Consider the following 17,838-nt stretch of genomic DNA (forward strand, 5'->3'; position numbering starts at 1 on the left):
TGATCCCTTGTCAAATGCAGAGTTGTGATTGATGGAATGATTTGAAATATATATATTAAGCACATTTATATGCCAGATACCATTTGGGGATGAGTCTACTGTAGGAGACAAGGAGGACAAGGCCCTTGCTTTCCAGGGGCTTGGCCCATGATCCCACATGGATCAATGTCATAACTACAGTTGGCAGTAAAGTCAGGAAGGACTTACGATGAGTGAGAATGTCAAAGGTGGGAGGGTGGCTTTTATCTGAGGCGACCATGGAGCACCTTTCTGAGAAAGAGATCTTTCAGTGAGGACTGAAGGAGAAGGCTTCAGGTGTATGAAGATCTGGGAGAAAGAGCATCCGTGCAGAGGGATTAAAAGGAGCGTGGGGGTGCCTGGGTGGCGCAGTCGGTTGAGCATCCCACTCTTGTTTTTGGCTCAGGTCATGACCCCAAGGTTGTGGGATCGAGTCTCGTGAGTCCCGTGTTGGGCTCTGTGCTGGGCATTGAGCCTGCTTTATACTCTCTCTCACTCTCTCTCTCTCTCTGTCTTTCTCTCTGTCTTTCTCTCTTCCCCTCTCCCTCTGTCCCTCACCCCCACTTGCACTCTCTCTGTAAAATAAAACTTAAAAAAGAGCACGGTGTTGAGAAAGGAACGAAGCCAGAGTGGCTACAACATTGTAAGAGAGGGAGATACAAGGGTGGAAGTTGTAGGCAGGGGACAAACTATGTTAGGCCTCGTGGGCCAGACTGAGAGATGTTATTCTGATAAGCTATGGCAGGGTTTTGTTTGTGAGAGAGAGAGACAGAGAGAGAGAGAGAGTGAGAGAGCGAGAGCATAGGTGGGAGAGGAGCAGAGAAGGAGGGGGAGAGAGAGAGAGAATTTTAAGCATGCCCAACTCAGGGCTGAATGTCATGATGGTGAGATCACAACCCGAGCTGAAATCAAGAGTTGGCTACTTAACCGACTGAGCCACCCAAGGGCCCCGACAGGGTTTTTGTTTTTGAAAAAAAAATTTTTTATTGTAGTAAAACATATAGAACATAAAATTTACCATTTTAACATTTTTAAATGTCCAGTTTGGTGGCATTAAGTACATTCATACTGTGATGTAACCATCACTACCATCCATCTCCAGAACTTTTCTCATCTTATGAAACTAAAACTCTCTCCCAGCCTTCCCTCCCGTAGCCAGTGGTCTACTTTTCTTTATCTATGAATTTCACTACTCAAAGTGCCTTACATGAGTGGAATCATACAGGATTTGCTCTTTGGTGACCGGTTTCTTATACTCTGCATAATACCGTCAAGGTTCTTCCATGTTGTAAGATGGGTCAGAACGTCCTTCTTTTTTAGGGCCAAATAATATTCCACTATATCAATACATCACATTCTGTTCATCCATTCATCTGTAATGACTAGTTTTAAGCAGAGGAGTGATAAGCTACTGACCATTAAAGTGGCACAATGTGTCATATAATTTGTTCTAACGAGAAAGAAATTGTTTCCGCTAGTGAAAGGAACTTAATTACACGTAGAAATCTAAAGCCAGTGCCGAGCCAACAGAGTCCTGAATGAAGAGCATTAAACTTGCATGGCTGTTGTCACTTGGAGGGCTTTTGGAGACACAGATTTCAGATCTGCCTGCGGAGTTTAATGCAGTAGGTTTGGGGTTGCATCCGACTGAGAATTTGTATTTCTAGCACTTGCAGCCCAGGTGACGCTGATGCTGCTGGTCCAAGGGCCACACTTTGAGCACCAATGTTCTGCGGTACCATGAGCCTCATCAAAGCTGGCATTTCACTTTAATATGCCCACAAGATTAAAATAAAATGTTTTCCTAGAATATGTGATGTATTTGATTCACTGAAATCTGTTTTCATTACTGTTGAATATGGTGGATGTGCTTTGATGTATTCTTTTAAATAGTATTTATCATGTTTTTGTCCTTTTGTGATAGGTGTGAGTCTGTCAGTGTGACAGATTTTAAGTCAAGCTGGAGAAATGGGATGGCTTTTTTGGCTGTCATTCATGCCTTGCGACCAGACCTAATTGACATGAAGACAGTGAAGCATAGATCCAACAAAGACAATCTGAAAGAGGCCTTTGGAATTGCCGAACGGGAATTTAAAATCCCCAAGTTGCTAGAACCAGAAGGTAAAGAAGCTTCTTTCTTTTTAAAATGCTGTCCAGTGTGAAGTTGGCTGGGAAATGTAAACAGGACCTCTACATAAATAAACATAACGGTATTATCGCTCCGGAGGGTTTAATAACTTAAACTCTTTATTAAATTTCATGACACTAAGAATTCCTACCAATTCATTAACTTCAGTAATTGCCAGGATGACAAGACAGCTGAAAGCAAGCAATGCTATTATTGGAAATAATTTGAGTCTTTGTCTTAGTTTTCTTTCATTGTGTTCTACATTGTGTTCCCTTGATTCTGTTATTCTGTTCTAAAAGCTCCCTGGTAAGACCGTTCTTTGGGTTAACGTATTTCTCCTCTCCACTCTTTCCCCCTAGGTAAAGCTGAACTTCTTTGAGGACAGAAACTCTTGTTTGTTTGTTTGTTTGTTTCGCCCTCTGTGGCTGGCTAGGCTTTGCCGTGATTATGCTCGACACATTGTGTGGTATGGTTAACGACCACAGCAAAATCCTAAATACGGGTTTTGTTCAAAGAGATGATTATGTTAACTTCACAAAATTAAGATTAAGATGATTTAATTCTTTGGAAAAGCACTTTGCTGTGGGTTGTATTGTTTCTTAATGTACCAACGCTTATTAAAAATCCCAGTAAGCTCATAAAAGGGGTGTGTAGGATTCGCGAAGATTTCAATGCACTGACAAATTAAGTATACATTCTAGTCTCAGCTGTACAACCAGGGGTGTGTAGGTAATGTGTGACTGGGTCTCCAGAGCAATGCGTGTGTGTGCCTGAGCGTGTGTGGATACGTACACACGTCTATCACAAATATTACTAATATAAGGCACACGTAGCACACAGTTTACAAATGATAAGAAAGTATGTGATACATTTATTATGAATTCCATATAGCCCCAGATGTTTTTGTTGATTTTCACCAAACGCTTGCATCCACCTGCAGCCAACTTATGGTTGCGGTCGCTGGACACGTGGAGTCCTGACATGAATGTTGGCAAATAATTGTCTTTACGTTCGTGAGTAAGTACGACAATAAAGATGTTTGTTGGAACTTGACTTGTTCTTCAACATATGAATGACTTTTTTTTGCTGAACCTAATATTGGAAGAATATTTCCTCATTTTTTTGTGCAGTTTCACAGCTCTAGATAGGACATGCTTTTTTTTTTTTTTTTTTGTCTTTCAGAGTTTACTTATTGTGAGAGAGGGAGAGAGAGCACGCAAACGGGGTAGAGGCAGAGAGAAAGGGAGAGAGGGAGAGAATCCGAAGCAAGTTCCACACTGTCAATGCAGAGCCCGACTTGGGGCTATATCTCACGAACGGTGAGATCATGACCTGAGCCCAGATCAAGAGTCCGATGCTTAACCGACTGAGCCACCCAGGTGCCCCTAGACAGGACATACTTTTAAGCTTAACGTGTGTTATTAACATTTTCTCCATCCCTTTCTTTGTAATCAATATACAAGAAATCAAGCCCTCATTTGCTGATTTTTGTGGTTGTGTGTGGTTTGAACATTGCCACCACGGCCGATTCCGGTGTGAAGTCACTGAACACGGAATAGGGAAAAGATGTGCAACCCTAACACACCATTATGTAGTTTTCTTTTTCTTTCTTTTTTTTTTTAATGTAGTTTTCTATCTTACAGGTGCAACAGAGGTAAGTAACCTCAAGAGCACCGGTAATAGTAAAATGTGGTAAAATAGTTGGGAAGTGGTGAGTTTTGAGTGTTTATTACATTTGTTTTAATATGTTTTATTTGATTGTTCATGTATATAATTTAATTTTTTTTAATTAAAAAAAAAATCACCTGGCTGAGGTAGTGTTTGCCAGGTTGCTTCCCCGTGAAGCGATTTTTTTTTTTGTTTCCCTCTTCCTGTGTTGTACTCTTTGGGAAGTCGTTATGCGTAGCCGACACTTAGGAGGGGGAGGGGCAGAGAGAACGAGAGAGAGGGAGACACAGAATCTGAAGCAGGCTCCAGGCTCTGAGCCGTCAGCACAGAACCTGATGTGGGGCTCGAACCCACCAGCCGTGAGATCACGACCTGAGCCGAAGGTGGACACTTAACCGACTGAGCCCCCCAGGCGCCCCTCCAACCATTTATATCAGTATGGGCTTATGGACATTTCATTTTCTACTTTGGGTTGTAACCTAATACTGTTTTGTGTATTTAACTGCTCAAATTAAAAACATTTTTTTAACTCAAAGATTCAGCCATTAGGAGCTCTTTTAGCTAGCTCCTTTGCCCCTTTGACATACTGCCCTCCATGTGGCGTTTCCTTGTTTGCTTTTGAGCACATCCCTATTTCCTGGCGCTGCAAGATGCTCCAGGCTCATCTTGGATGTTTCCTACCCCAGTGGGATCAACCGTCTCCCCAGGGAGTACCGGTTTCTTTTACTGGAGAATGGGATTAGAAGCTAAGATCTGGGCACTAGCTATGTGGGGTCTTAGCCTTCTTGGACCTCAGTTGAATTAGGTGGCATTTCTAAGTTAAGAGTTAGCCTAATGGTTTCATGTTTTTGTGTATTAGGTTTGTCATTGCTCTGGTTTATGTTGCTTGTTGATAATTCTTGTTAACTCTCCCTTCCTTATTTGTTCTCGCCTCCCTTTTCTTTCTTTCTTCCTTTTCTCCCATTCTTTGTCTTTTCTCTTTCCTTTTTGGCTTTTCATTATCTTTTTTCTTTTCTTTGTGTTTCCTCATGTTTTGTTTTATCCCCTTGTCTGATTACTATTTGTTTTTTTAATACTCCTTTCATGTTGTGATTCTCTAAATATCAGTGTAAAATATTTTTTCTCTTTTAGTATGTAAAAGTAATTCAGCAAATAATGTGACAGTATAAAAAAGCCAAATTTCCACTGTATAAATGGTTGCCCATAATTCACTTTAAATAGCTTAAACAATAGCTCAAAAATGTGAAATACGTCATTATTTCTGCAAACTAAATGCTGTTGTCATATTTGAATAAGAGAATTATCTTTTGACAATTTTATTAAAACATTTAATCACTGTGCATGACTTCATATACAATAAAGCTTTTATTTATTTTTAATTTTTTTCATGCAATAAAGTTTTTGAAAAGAAACATCTAGTTAAGCCAGTATAATTATTTTATGTATCTCTTGATGTACTTTTACTTTTTTTTACTTACACTTTTTTTCAGTAAAAGAATAACTCTGCTCTTAGGGATCCTTCCTTTATTGAAACTCCACCCCTAACTTTTTAGAGATACCTTTTATATGTCTACTGTGTTGAATCTTTTAATTTGGATACAGATTAGATTCATGTTCTCTGTCAGCCTACTTAGAATAGTCATTGGGTCTAGTAAACACATTTGCTGAAGCATGCATAGTGTATTATATTTCTTTGTTGTTTGTTTTTCTCCTAACAGTAAGCTCCTTGAGGGGCAGATAATGTCCTCAGGCATCTAGCATTTACTCAAGTGTCTTGCATCCACTTGTTGAATGAATAAGGGCAAGAATGAGCCTTACATATCTTGCTTGTGACCTGCATTTCTTGACTCTCTATAAATATTTGATGAGTTTATTTTAACTGAATTAATAATCACAAAAGGAGCACCTGGGTGGCTCAGTCGGCTAAGCGTCCAACTTCAGCTCAAGTCATGATCTCACGTTTTGTGGGTTCGAGCCCTGTGTTGGGCTCTGTGCTGACAGCTCAGAGCCTGGAGCCTGCTTTGGATTCTGTGTCTTCCTCTTTCTCTGCCCTCCCCCACTCTTGCTCACTCTCTCTCTCTCAAAAATAAACAAACATTAAAAAAATTAAAAATAAATAAACACAAATGATTTCCTTTTCAATATCTTCGTAGTTGTTTTGGCAACATATCAAAAGATAGCCCAAAATTATGTGTTCATTTTGTCTGTAACATATTGTGCTCCCTTTGGATTTTGTGATCTAATTTGTTTTATGTCTGGAGAAGGTCTGCGCTTATGGAATTTATAATATTTTTACTTTGTTTAAATTCAGCATTTTCCAATGTTTTTTCACCACGGACTTTGTTAATGCAGTACAAAGACTGGCCCACAGAAGGCTCTGAGTAATTATATTTGTTCCACAAATGAACAAATAAAATCTTGTGGATGTCTTGAATAAGTCTTCCATAGAACCTATGCTTTTGGAAATGCTCTCCTGCGCACTTCCTGAGACTGGTGTGACAGGAATGGGTTCTAGTTGCTGTACATTCCTACATTCTACACTCCTGGAGGAGTTTCCATACCGTGTCTCTGCAAAGCTGTATTTTCTCTGTTCCACTCTCCCGCTCTACTTACGCTCTTCTGCCTACAACAGGCGTAGTGGAAATTGAGGCTGTGCATTTACTACTGCCAGGGTTCAACTCAGCTCTGACTCTGGATCTAAGCTCTTAGCCAATGCACAGCCTTGGAGCAAGGGCGACTGACCACAGAGATTTGCACGGCTGGTTAGCTGCTTTGGTTTATTCCAAGGCTATCTCATGGCATGGCCTGTTCTTGGGTAGTAATTGTAGGAAATCCCATCTATAGCTAATTGATCCTGTGGCACATCTTGCAGATGTGGACGTTGTTAATCCTGACGAAAAGTCAATCATGACTTATGTGGCACAATTTCTACGGTATTCGAAGGATGCATCTGGGACTGGAGCTGAAGCTCAGGTATGTCCTCATAAGTGTGTCTCAAGCTCATTTTTGTTGCTTGCTACCAATGGCTTCATTCTAAAAATTGAGGTATAATTTGCACCTAGAGCTGAAATGTGCAGTTGTATGAATTTTGACAAATGCATACACGCAGGCAACCCATATAACAATCATGATGTAACACGTTTCTCCTACCCAGAATGTTCCAGTGTTCCTCTTTCCTGTCTGTACTCCACACCCCAGGCAACCAGTGTTCCAGTTTCTTTCACTGTAGATTTGTTTCACCTGGTTTTTTGTTTTTTGTTGTTTTTCATTTTTAAGTTAAAAGTGGTAATTTCTTAAACTTTGCTGACGTACCAAAAATAACTTTTACCTAGACGCCGTATAGGACAAATTACGTTTAGCACTGGAACTTGAAAAGTTCTAGAGCTACCTCATTTTTGTCTATTTTGATTTTCACAGCTTTTTCAAGATTTAATCCACATATCATAAAATAAACCATTTAAAGTTTGCAATTCAGGGTTGCCTGGGTGGCTCAGTCAGGTAAGCATCTGACTTCCGCCCAGGTCATGATCTCACAGCTCATGAGTTCGAGCCCCGCGTCGAGACTGGAGCCTGCTTCAGATTCTGTGTCTCCTTCTCTCTGCCTCTCCCCTTCTCGTGCTCTGTCTGTATCTCTCTGTCTCTCTCAAAAATAAGTAAACATTACAAAAACTTAAAAGTTTACAATTCAGTGGTTTTTGGCATATTTACTTACTTGTGCAACTATCACCACAATCTAATTTTAGCTACATATACCTGGGATCATATTATTTATTTATTTGTTTGTTTATGTTTATTTATTTTGAGAGAGAGCAAGAGATTGTGGGAGGGGCAGAGAGAGAGGGGGAGAGAGAGAATCCCAAACAGGCTCCGTGCCGTTAGCACAGAACCCAACATGGGACTCGAACTCATGAACTGTGAGATCAAGGCCTGAGCCAAGATCCAGAGTCAGATGCTTAACTGACTGAGCCACCCAGGCACCCCTGGGATCATATAATTTATAAAAATGGAAGCAGTGTGTTCTACTCTTGATCTTTGTTTGTTGAGGTACTCTTGAATCACTATCAGTTTGCCATTTGATTATTCAGTTTTTTCCTTTGACTTTCAGTCAGGTACACGAAATATTGTGGGTGGAAATTTCATAAAAATCACTGAGCAGAAATGAAAATAAACAATTATTCTCTGCTGCTTTGAAGATAAATGAGTGCTGTGAATTTAGTAAACTTTTTGAATATTATTATTTTTAATTTTTTAAATGTTTATTTTTGAGAGAGAGAGAGAGAGACAGAAACAGAGTGTGAGCAGGTGAGGGGCAGAGAGAGAAGGAGACACAGAATCAGAACTAGGTTCCCGGCTCTGAGCTGTCAGCGTAGAGCCCGATGCAGGGCTCTAACTCACGAACCGTGAGATCACGACCCGAGCGAAGTCAGATGCTTAACCGACTGAGCCACCCAGGTGCCCCCGAATATTATTTTAATATTTATTTAGACTGCTTCCTCAGACATGTTTACAAGCGGTCATATTATCACATTGTATGTGACAAACTTGGGCCTAGGTTTTTCCAACCGTTATGTTTGAGGCGCTGTGCTAGATTGTTGCTGACTCTGGAACAGAGACTCAAGCTGAGACTGAGGCCTACAGTTCAGTTCACTTATTCCTGACCTGCTGAGGAGCTACTCTTTTCTAAGTAATTTTCTTATTAAAAAATAAAATGAAAAATTAAACTGTCCATGAAATCAGATGCAAAAATATATAGAAAACACTCCTACTTAATAGAGAAAAAGTAAATGAAGTTTAAAGGAAATGAAAATAAGATGTAATGTCTTTTGCTTTATTCTCTGGCAGTGAAATTAACTTTCGAATGTAAGCAAGCAAGAATCTAGGAAAAAAGAATTGTTGCTCACATCCTTATGATAGAAACAAAACCTTTAGTAGTTATTTTTAGGGTCTTTAAAATGCTTAAGATATTAAAAATTTTTTTTTTAATGTTTATATTTGAGAGAGAGAGAGCGAGACAAAGCGTGAGTCGGGGAGGGGGAGAGGGAGAGAGAAAGAGGGAGACACAGAATCCGAAGCACCCTGCAGGCTCTGAACTGTCGGCACAGAGCCTGACATGGGGCTCGAACCCATGAACTGTGAGATCATGCCCTGAGCCGACATCTGATGCTCAAATCGACTGAGCCACCCTAGGATATTTTTGATGCCCGTGTATTTGGGTGTCAGCATCTCTTTATTAACCCTATTTAGATGTATCGGAAAGCAGTATTCTGAAATGCTTACTATGGGTAAGTAGTTTAGAATAATGTTCTTCAGAATTGCGGAATAATGGGAGTGGCTAAGCCAAAAAAAAAAAAAAAATCAGGGGCTGGCATGCCCTGTTTCTTTAGCACATTATGTTCAGGTGCTAGTTTCAATCCATTTTAAAATTCAAGGTGTTAGGTGAAAAAGCAGACTTCCTCTTCGGCACAAGGAGTCATTGGTGTGTAATGCTTGCATTATTTCACTGACATTTGAAGTTGCTAATTTTATTGTTAAAAAGAAAAATCTCCAAGTCTATTTAGGATAGAGTGTTAAATGTGTGTGTGAATTATAGGGAAAGGTGAAAGATGCTGTGGTCTGGTTGACTCTACAAGAGAAAAAACTACAGAAAGTGCTAAAGGATTCAGAAAATGAGACCTGCTCTAAAAAGTATGATGTAAGTATGACTTTAAACAGCAATTTGTTTGCAGCTTACTCTTAGGGAGGAGTAGGATGTTTTCGGGAAAAAAAAGTCTTGCAGAGTTAATTACATAAATGCTAAACTAACTTCAAGTTTTAGCATCACGTTCTAGGACAGCGCTTCCCAAGTTTTAATGTGCACGTGAACTCCCTGGGGAATCTTGTTAAAATGCGGATTTTTTTTTTTTAAGTTTATTTATTTACTTTGAGAGAGAGAGAGAGGGAGAGCATGAGCAGGGGAGGGGCAGAGAGATAGAGGGAGAGAATCCCAAGCAGCCTGTGCGCTGTTAGCACAGAGCCCAATGCGGGGCTCAATCTCACGAATCGTGAGATCGTGACCTGAACCGAGAAGAAGGTGCTTAACTGACTGAGCCACCCAGGTGCCCCTAAGATGCAGATTCTAATTCAGTAGACCTGGGGAGGGGCCTGAGATTCTGCATTTCCAGCAAGCTTCCAGGTGTTGCTAATACTTGGTCCTTAAGGTACCTTGAATAGTAAATTTTATAGCAGGGCATGGCAAACTGGTCTGTGGGCCCCACCAATTTGGTAAATTAGGTACTCCTGGAACACAGCCATGCCCATGAAGGTATGGTCTGTGGCTGCCTTTGCACTGCAACGCCAGAGTCAGATAGTGGCAATAGAGACCGTATGGCCCTCAAGCCTAGGCATTTACTATCTTGCCTCTTACAGTAAAAGTTTTCCAGTCCTGAGTCTAGAGCAGAACTAGGTTATATGGAATGAAAAAAAAAGATCAGGAAGTAAAAAATGAAGCCAACCCCAAGTTATAACCCCCAAGTGTAGGGCCTCAACCGAGGCACCCTTTGAGGAAGAACGACAACTGTGACTGTCACCACATTTGAATATCTGCAGTGTACCAGGCACCTTGCTGACGAGCGTTTTACGCATCACAGCATCTTGCTGAACGTGGTGGTGTTATTCCACGACACCTGAGGTTACACAGCTACTGCCAGGGAGAGGTGGGTTCGCGTGAAGTCTAGCCTTGAAGACCCAGCTCTCTATTTCGTGGGGTTCCTCCTGGGTGACCAGGAGAACCTGTATCATCTTGAAGGAGCCTAACAGGAGCCGAGATGAGGATTTTTCAGCCCTGTTCCTTAGAACCCACGGTCCCTGCAGCTCTGCTCCCCATTGGATTTCCACTGGGAATAGAGCAGGGGTACGGTCATGTGCTTGCTCCGCACTTAGCACCTGCAGGCTGAGCGGGCGAGTTCGATGAATCCAGCCTGTCCCACGCCAACATTCAGCGGATTGTGTGGCTCACTGGCAACAGCATCCTTTTTGGTTTAGAGGCATCAGGGCAGAAAGGGATGGGATGTTCTCGTCTTCCTTCCATCTGGGTCGTACAGGTTTTTGTGCTGCTTCCATCTTTGGCCTGATATGTTTTTCGTTGACAAGAGGCCCAGCATCCCCGGAAGTGCTTTACTCTCACCTACCTCTTTGATTTAGTAAGGCACCACAGATTCTGCTTTCTTGAATAAAAGGCCTTAGGGAGTTATTAGGGGTGAGAAAGAATTACAGTAATTATCCCTTGGTTTGCTCATAAAACTTAATCTTTCCCCAAATTCTATTTATTTATTTACTTTTTAAGGTAAGCTCTGCGTCCACCATGGGGCTTGAACGCACGACCCCAAGATCAAGAGTCACATGCTCTATCGACTGAGCCAGCTGGGCACCCCAGCTCCTAAATCTTCAGCCGAAATGAAATGAAATAAAATAAAATAAGATAAAATCTGCCAATTATTATGAATAAGGGCTGAAATAATATTTATGGAATTGGTGACTCTTAAACACGAACTGCACACTAATACGAGCCCAGAAAAGCTTAATTTATTAAATTTTTGAGGGACAACATATTTTCTCAAGTCTGTAAAAAACAACTTGGGAAGCAACGGCTTGAGAGCACAGTTAATCATAGACACGTTTGTCCGTGATGACCACTGCTGGATAGTTCTCATTTCCGCTCATGCTTATTTTGTTGTGAACACATATCCAGGGAGGACAGAGAAACTCCCATTTTCCGTGTGGCGTCGTGATTTGTCCTCTAGAGCTGGGTGACCTTGCCGCTCCATTCCCTTAGGAATCCAACAGTGCTGACGAGACACAAGGTGTGACCTGTGTTACCATGAGGGCACTCAAGTGATCAGGGTGCACTGAAGAAAGGTACCAGATCAGTGTAGAGGACCCTGAATCCAGGGAATCGTACCTCTCTTTAAGTAGAAATTTAAACATAACCTGCAGCGATAGACCTTAAAATAGCGGATTACCTTATATTAACTGATTTAAAATTTCTGTCTTTAAAATATTCTTCTGATGGTAGAGCTTGCTGTCCTTTTTGGAGTCCTTCAATGAAGGAAAAGAGCCCTTTTTGGACATCCTGCCAATAGAAAAGAACTTGGATGAGCTGAATGAAGATCAGTTACAGTTGAGAGAAGTCTGGGATGGCCTCAACTACCAGGTTACCGTGTTATGTTGATTAGAACATTTTCGTGGGGCAGCTTTGTTTGTTGGATGATTAGACTTCCATGGGGAATGCTGTAAAAGAGTAGATGCTTCATCAGAAACTTGGGAGAGTATTCTTTCATTTTCTCCAGGGTCTCGCGTGGGTAGTGATTGATCTTTAAATAGGAATTTAGAGCATTCTGCTTGGAAAAGCTGCTTGTCCAAAGTTTTTATATTTGCTATCAATGATTGCCTTGCCAGAGTAGATTATCCATATTCTGACTGACCAGCCTCACCTTTTCCGTGGACCAGTGTCCTGTGTAGCCATCAGTAGGTTCTCGGAGGGGGTTAGGGATGAGCCTAGAGAGAATGTGTGAAGATGCATGTGTATGTGTGTCTGAATATATCTGTATGATTTCAATTGTTTTCGGTTTATTAAGATTTGTGTTATGACCCGAGACATAGAGCATGTTGGTGTAATACCATTTGCACTTAAAATGAACATGTATTCTGTAGTTATTTGACAGAGCATTCTATAGATATCAGTTAAGATAAGGTGGTTGATCGTGTCAGATTATCTGTGTCTTTAAAAAAGAGTTTTTTTGGGGCGCCTGGGTGGCTCAGTTGGTTAAGCGTCCGACTTCGGCTCAGGTCACGATCTCACGGTCCGTGAGTTCGAGCTCCGTGTCCAGCTCTGGGCTGATGGCTCAGAGCCTGGAGCCTGCTTCCGATTCTGTGTCTCCCTCTCTCTGTGCCCCTCCCCCGTTCATGTTCTGTCTCTCTCTGTCTCAAAAATAAACGTTAAAAAAAAAAAGAAAAAAAGTTTTTTTTAATGTTTGTTTTTGAGCGAGAGAGACAGAGCACGAGCAGGGGAGAGGCAGAGAGGGAGACCCAGAATCTGAAGCAGCTCCAGGCTCTGAGCTGTCAGCGCAGAGCCTGATGTGGGGCTTGAACCCACAAACCGTGAGATCATGACCTGAGCTGAAGTCAGATGCTCAACTGACTGAGCCACCCAGGCGCCCTGGATTATGTTGATATTTTTAGAATTTCATTTTATCTATTGACCTTTTTTTTAAACATTTAACTGATTAATTTTTAAATGTTTATTTGTTGTAGAGAGAGAGCACGTGGGGGAGGGGCAGAGAGAGGGGGACAGAAGATTCAAAGCGGGCTCTGCACTGATAGCAGTGAGCCTGATGTGGGGCTTGAACTCATGAACTGCCAGATCATGACTTGAACCAAAGTTCTATGCTCACCTGACTGAGCCACCCAGGTGCCGCAATAGGCTTTTTGGCTCTATTGCTTTCTATCAGGTTTTTAGTCAGCCTACAATATACATTGACATTTTTTTATAGTCTGGGGCTCCTGGGTGGCTCAGTCAGTTAAGTGTCCAACTCTTGATTTCGGCTGAGGTCGTGATCTCACGGTTTATGGGTTTAAGCCCTGTGTCGGGCTCTGTGCTGACAGTACAGACCCTGCTTGGGATTCCCTCTCTCTCTCTCTCTCTCTCTCTCTCTCTCTCTGCCCCTCCCCTGCTCATTCGAACTGTCTCTCTCTCTCTCAAAATAAATATATAAACTTAAAACAACTTTTTTTGCAGTCTACTTACACAACTTCTAAGTTATCATACAACTTCTTATGTAGAAATCTTGCAGTTAAATTGATTCATTTATTTGTCATTCTTTGTGCTATAGTTGCTTTACATATAAATATATTTATGCCACAAACAAATGTTTTAGTCCCCAAGACCATGTTACCAATTTTTGCTAAAAACAATCATACGTTTTAAAGAAATTAACAGAAAAAAATGTCTTTTATAATTATCTAGATATTTACCATTTCCAATGTTCTTCATTCTTTCCTGGAGAGATTTGAGTTTCCATCCAAATTTATTTGCCTCAGCCTGAAACACTTTTTTAAACTTACAATGCAGGTCTGTGGGTGGTAAATTCTGTTAATTTTCTTTGATTTCTAAATGTCTTTATTTTGCCTTCATTCTTTTTTTAAACGTATTTATTGAGGTATAATTTACATACCATACCCTTCACGCATTTTAAGTGGATAATTAAGTGATTTCTGGTGGATTTACAGGGTTGCAACAGAGATTTTTATGGTCTGCCAGTCAAAAATTCTCTCTGGCCCTGGAAAAGTTTGTTGATCCCTGTTGGCCCCTGCTCTCTCGGCTGTCAACAGTGCCAGCCTGTTTTCAGAATACATTTTTCACATCCTTTATGAAGGGTGGTAAATAGGTCCAGTAACTTAAAAGAGCCACCATCTCCAAATACCTAATTTGGGACAACTAGCGCAGCTCCGGAAACTTTCCCATCAAGTGGCCCGGCTCATTGTGTCCCCTGCTCGTGTTCTCATCGCGACTTTGAAACTGACCCTTGAGAGGACAGGAGCTCCTGGTTACACGGCCTCAACAAAACACGAGAGGAAGAAGATCTTGTCTGTAGAGTTCACAGTGTTCCAGGCCACAAACACCTGGCCTAATTTTACTTAACGTGATTGGGAAAAAGTACCCAACATAATGAGAAAAACCATTAAAAAAAAAAAACAACAATACTATTTTGCAAGAGTTCAGTGCCACAAATTGATAGTAGCTTGAAAATCCATTCTTTTCGTTATAATACAGCTCCTTGTCTTGGTGTGGCAAATGAGACATATTAATTTTACAGCCTTCAGGTACAGAAAAGTCAATACCATCTAGACAATTTCTGGTTCAGTTGTTTGAGCACACAGTTACCTCAAGGCATCACAGTAAATGGTTTCATTTTAAGCCAGCTATGCAAAATAGCAATATTATGGTTTTTTTTTTTAATTAAAAAATTTTTTGGGGGGCGCCTGGGTGGCACAGTCGGTTGGGCGTCCGACTTCAGCCAGGTCACGATCTCGCGGTCCGTGAGTTCGAGCCCCGCGTCGGGCTCTGGGCTGACGGCTCAGAGCCTGGAGCCTTTTTCTGATTCTGTGTCTCCCTCTCTCTCTGCCCCTCCCCCATTCATGCTCTGTCTCTCTCTGTCCCAAAAATAAATAAACGTTGAAAAAAAATTTTTTTTTAATGTTTATTTTTTTGAGAGAGAAAGAGAGACAGAACATGAGCAGGGGAGGGACAGAGAGAGACACACACAGAATCTGAAGCAGGCTCCAGGCTCTGAGCTGTCAGCCCAGAGCCCGACACGGGGCTTAAACCCACAAATCACGAGATCATGACCTGAGCCGAAGTCGATCACTGAACTGACTGAGCCACCCAGGCGCTCCAACATTATGTTATTTTGACCTGACAAGATCAGCTCAGATCAGATATAAATTTTCAACTAAATTCAAAAATAAGTTCCAAAACTAAAAAAGAAAAGTATGGAGCCAGTTTTCTATGGTAAGTGAAAAAGAAGAGTAGTAAAAGGTAATTATCGCCTTCTATCTTTCCCCTTCTGACCGTTACCTAAACAAGAGTACAGCCCTCAGGCAGAAAGCACACGTTCCTTTTCATTCAAAACATACTCAGCTTCCTTTCAGTTGCGAAAAGAATATCAGTTGGATTAAAGATACTGTTCTTAGGCTCTCTTTAACTCACTCATCAACTTTCTGGCTTATTTTATTTTGGCAAATGTACAAATTATTTGGATATACTCAAAGCGCGTATTAAAAATTCATAATGATGAAAACAGTTTTTTTCATGATTTTCCAACTGGAGGCTTAATGGCGTATACTTAATGGTTTAAGATTACGGAGCTATCTTTTGTCCTACGTCGTTTGAGAAGATAAAGTTGAAGCACCTAAAGCAAAACAAAGTACTATATAGTATTCCTTATGTCTGGAAGCTTTAAAAAAAAAAAGTCAAACTCACAGAAACAGAAAGGATAAAAGCGGTGGTCAGGATGGAGGAAAGGAGGGATTGAAGTTGGTAAAAGGGTGCGAACTTTCAGCTGTCAGTTGAGTAAGGTCTGAGGATCTAATGTAAAACACAGTGGCTACACTTCATAACACTGTATTGTATCATTAAGTTTGTTAAGAGAGTTGAATTGAAATGTTCTCACCAAGAAAAGAAAAAAAGAGGTAAATACGTGATGTGAGGGTGTGTTAATTAGATACTAGGAATCCTTCCACAATGTGTAGGTGTATCATATCACCATGATGTGCACTTTAAATATCTTACTATGTTGTCAATTAGGCCTCAACAGACCTAAAAAAAAACAACAACAAAAAAAATAATATGAAAACTATAATGTTTAATACTTCTAGCTTATGAATAGTTCCACTTGACTGCCTTAAAGCCTACCTTTTTACTCACGTAACATCTTCCAGGGAGTCTGGGTGGCTGAGTTGGTTAAGTGTCCAACTCTTGATCTGGGATCAGGTCACGATCTCATGGTTTGTGGAATCAAGCCCCGTGTTAGGCTCTGTGTTGTCAGCTTGGGATTCTCTCTCTCTCTTCTTCCTCTCTCTGTCTCTCAAAATAAGTAAATACACTTAAAAAAAATCTTTACACTTGGGCATTTGCTTGAATGTTTCTTTTTGATATTTATCTTACACATGGTGGCACCCAGTAAATGTTTTTTAATCAATTAATGATGAATCAAATAACCCTTTTCTTTTAAAAAATGTAATTTTGCTTATTCTTTCCTCTATTTAAAATCAATTTAAGTTAAAGAGCAGTGGCAGTTCATTTAGTAGAACTATAAGAGAAAGAGAAACACAGATTTAAAACTCCTATTTTCAATAGAGGAAGCCATTTGACTGAAACACATTTTAATTTGTGCATGATCTTCATGGGGGGGGGTGGTCTTTAGAGTAAGAATGCCAAAAAATCCACAATAGAGCCATGTGAGTTCAGATCAAAAACCACATTCTTAAATGGGGTCCTCAGGAAAGGACGTGGCCTAGGAGCTGGATTTTTATCTTGCTTAAGAATTCTTGGCATCTGTGCTCATGTGTTTTGTTTCTTAAATTCCAAATATGAGTGAAATCGTATGGTATTTGTCTTTGTCCGACTTACTTGGCTTAGCTCGTTATTCTCTAGTTCCATCCACATCGTTGCAAATGGCAAGATTTCATTCTTTTCTATGGCTAATGTTCCGTTGTGTGTGTGTGTGTGTGTGTGTGTGTGTGTGTGTGTATGTGTGTATACACACACACACACACACACACACACATATATACACACACACACACACACACACACCTCATTTTCTTCATCCACTCATCCATTGATGGACATTTGGGCTCTCTCCACACTTTGGCTATTGTTGAGAGTGCTGCTATAAACATTGGGGTGCATATGTCCTTTCAAATCAGTATTTTTGTATCCTTTGGGTAAATACCGAGTAGTGCAGTTGCTGGATCATAGGGTAGTTCTATTTGTAACTTATTGAGGAACCTCCATACTGTTTTCCAGAGTGGCTGCACCAGTTTGCATTCCCACCAACAATGTAAAGAGGGTTCGCCTTTCTCCGCATCCTTGCCGACATCTAGTGTGGCCTGAGTTATTAATGTTAGCCGTTCTGACTGGCGTGAGGTGATACCTCATTGTAGTTTTGATTTGTATTTCCCTGATGATGAGTGATGTTGAGCTTGTTTTTCATGTGTCTGTTAGCCATCTGGATGTCTTCTTTGGAAAAGTGTCTATTCAGGTCTTCTGCCCATTTTTTAAACCGGATTATTTGTTTTTTGCATGTTCAGTTTTATAAGTTCTTTATAGATATTGGATACTAACACTTTATCAAATATGTCATTTGCAAATATCTTCTCTTATTCTGAAGGCTGCCATTCAGTTCTGTTGATTGTTTCCTTTGCTGTGCCAAAGCTTTTTATCTTGATGAAATCCCAGTAGTTTATTTTTGCTTGTGTTTCCCTTG

The 17,838-nt window shown here is 40.7% G+C and overlaps 1 protein-coding gene across 11 annotated transcripts in view; it reads left to right on the top strand.

Annotated features, from left to right (window-relative positions):
* Positions 1–17,838, top strand: part of SYNE2 (spectrin repeat containing nuclear envelope protein 2) — a 343,315-nt gene that overhangs the window by 97,474 nt on the left and 228,003 nt on the right. For all 11 annotated transcript variants that reach the window (XM_027065882.2, XM_027065880.2, XM_027065884.2 and 8 more), the window contains exons 8-11: positions 1,943–2,139; positions 6,687–6,787; positions 9,405–9,506; positions 11,865–12,002. In XM_027065882.2, the coding sequence (XP_026921683.2) occupies positions 1,943–2,139; positions 6,687–6,787; positions 9,405–9,506; positions 11,865–12,002 (538 nt within the window). The remainder of the gene's footprint in view (positions 1–1,942; positions 2,140–6,686; positions 6,788–9,404; positions 9,507–11,864; positions 12,003–17,838) is intronic.

This window comes from Acinonyx jubatus, chromosome B3, assembly GCF_027475565.1.
Source record: "Acinonyx jubatus isolate Ajub_Pintada_27869175 chromosome B3, VMU_Ajub_asm_v1.0, whole genome shotgun sequence".
Lineage (NCBI taxonomy): Eukaryota > Metazoa > Chordata > Mammalia > Carnivora > Felidae > Acinonyx > Acinonyx jubatus.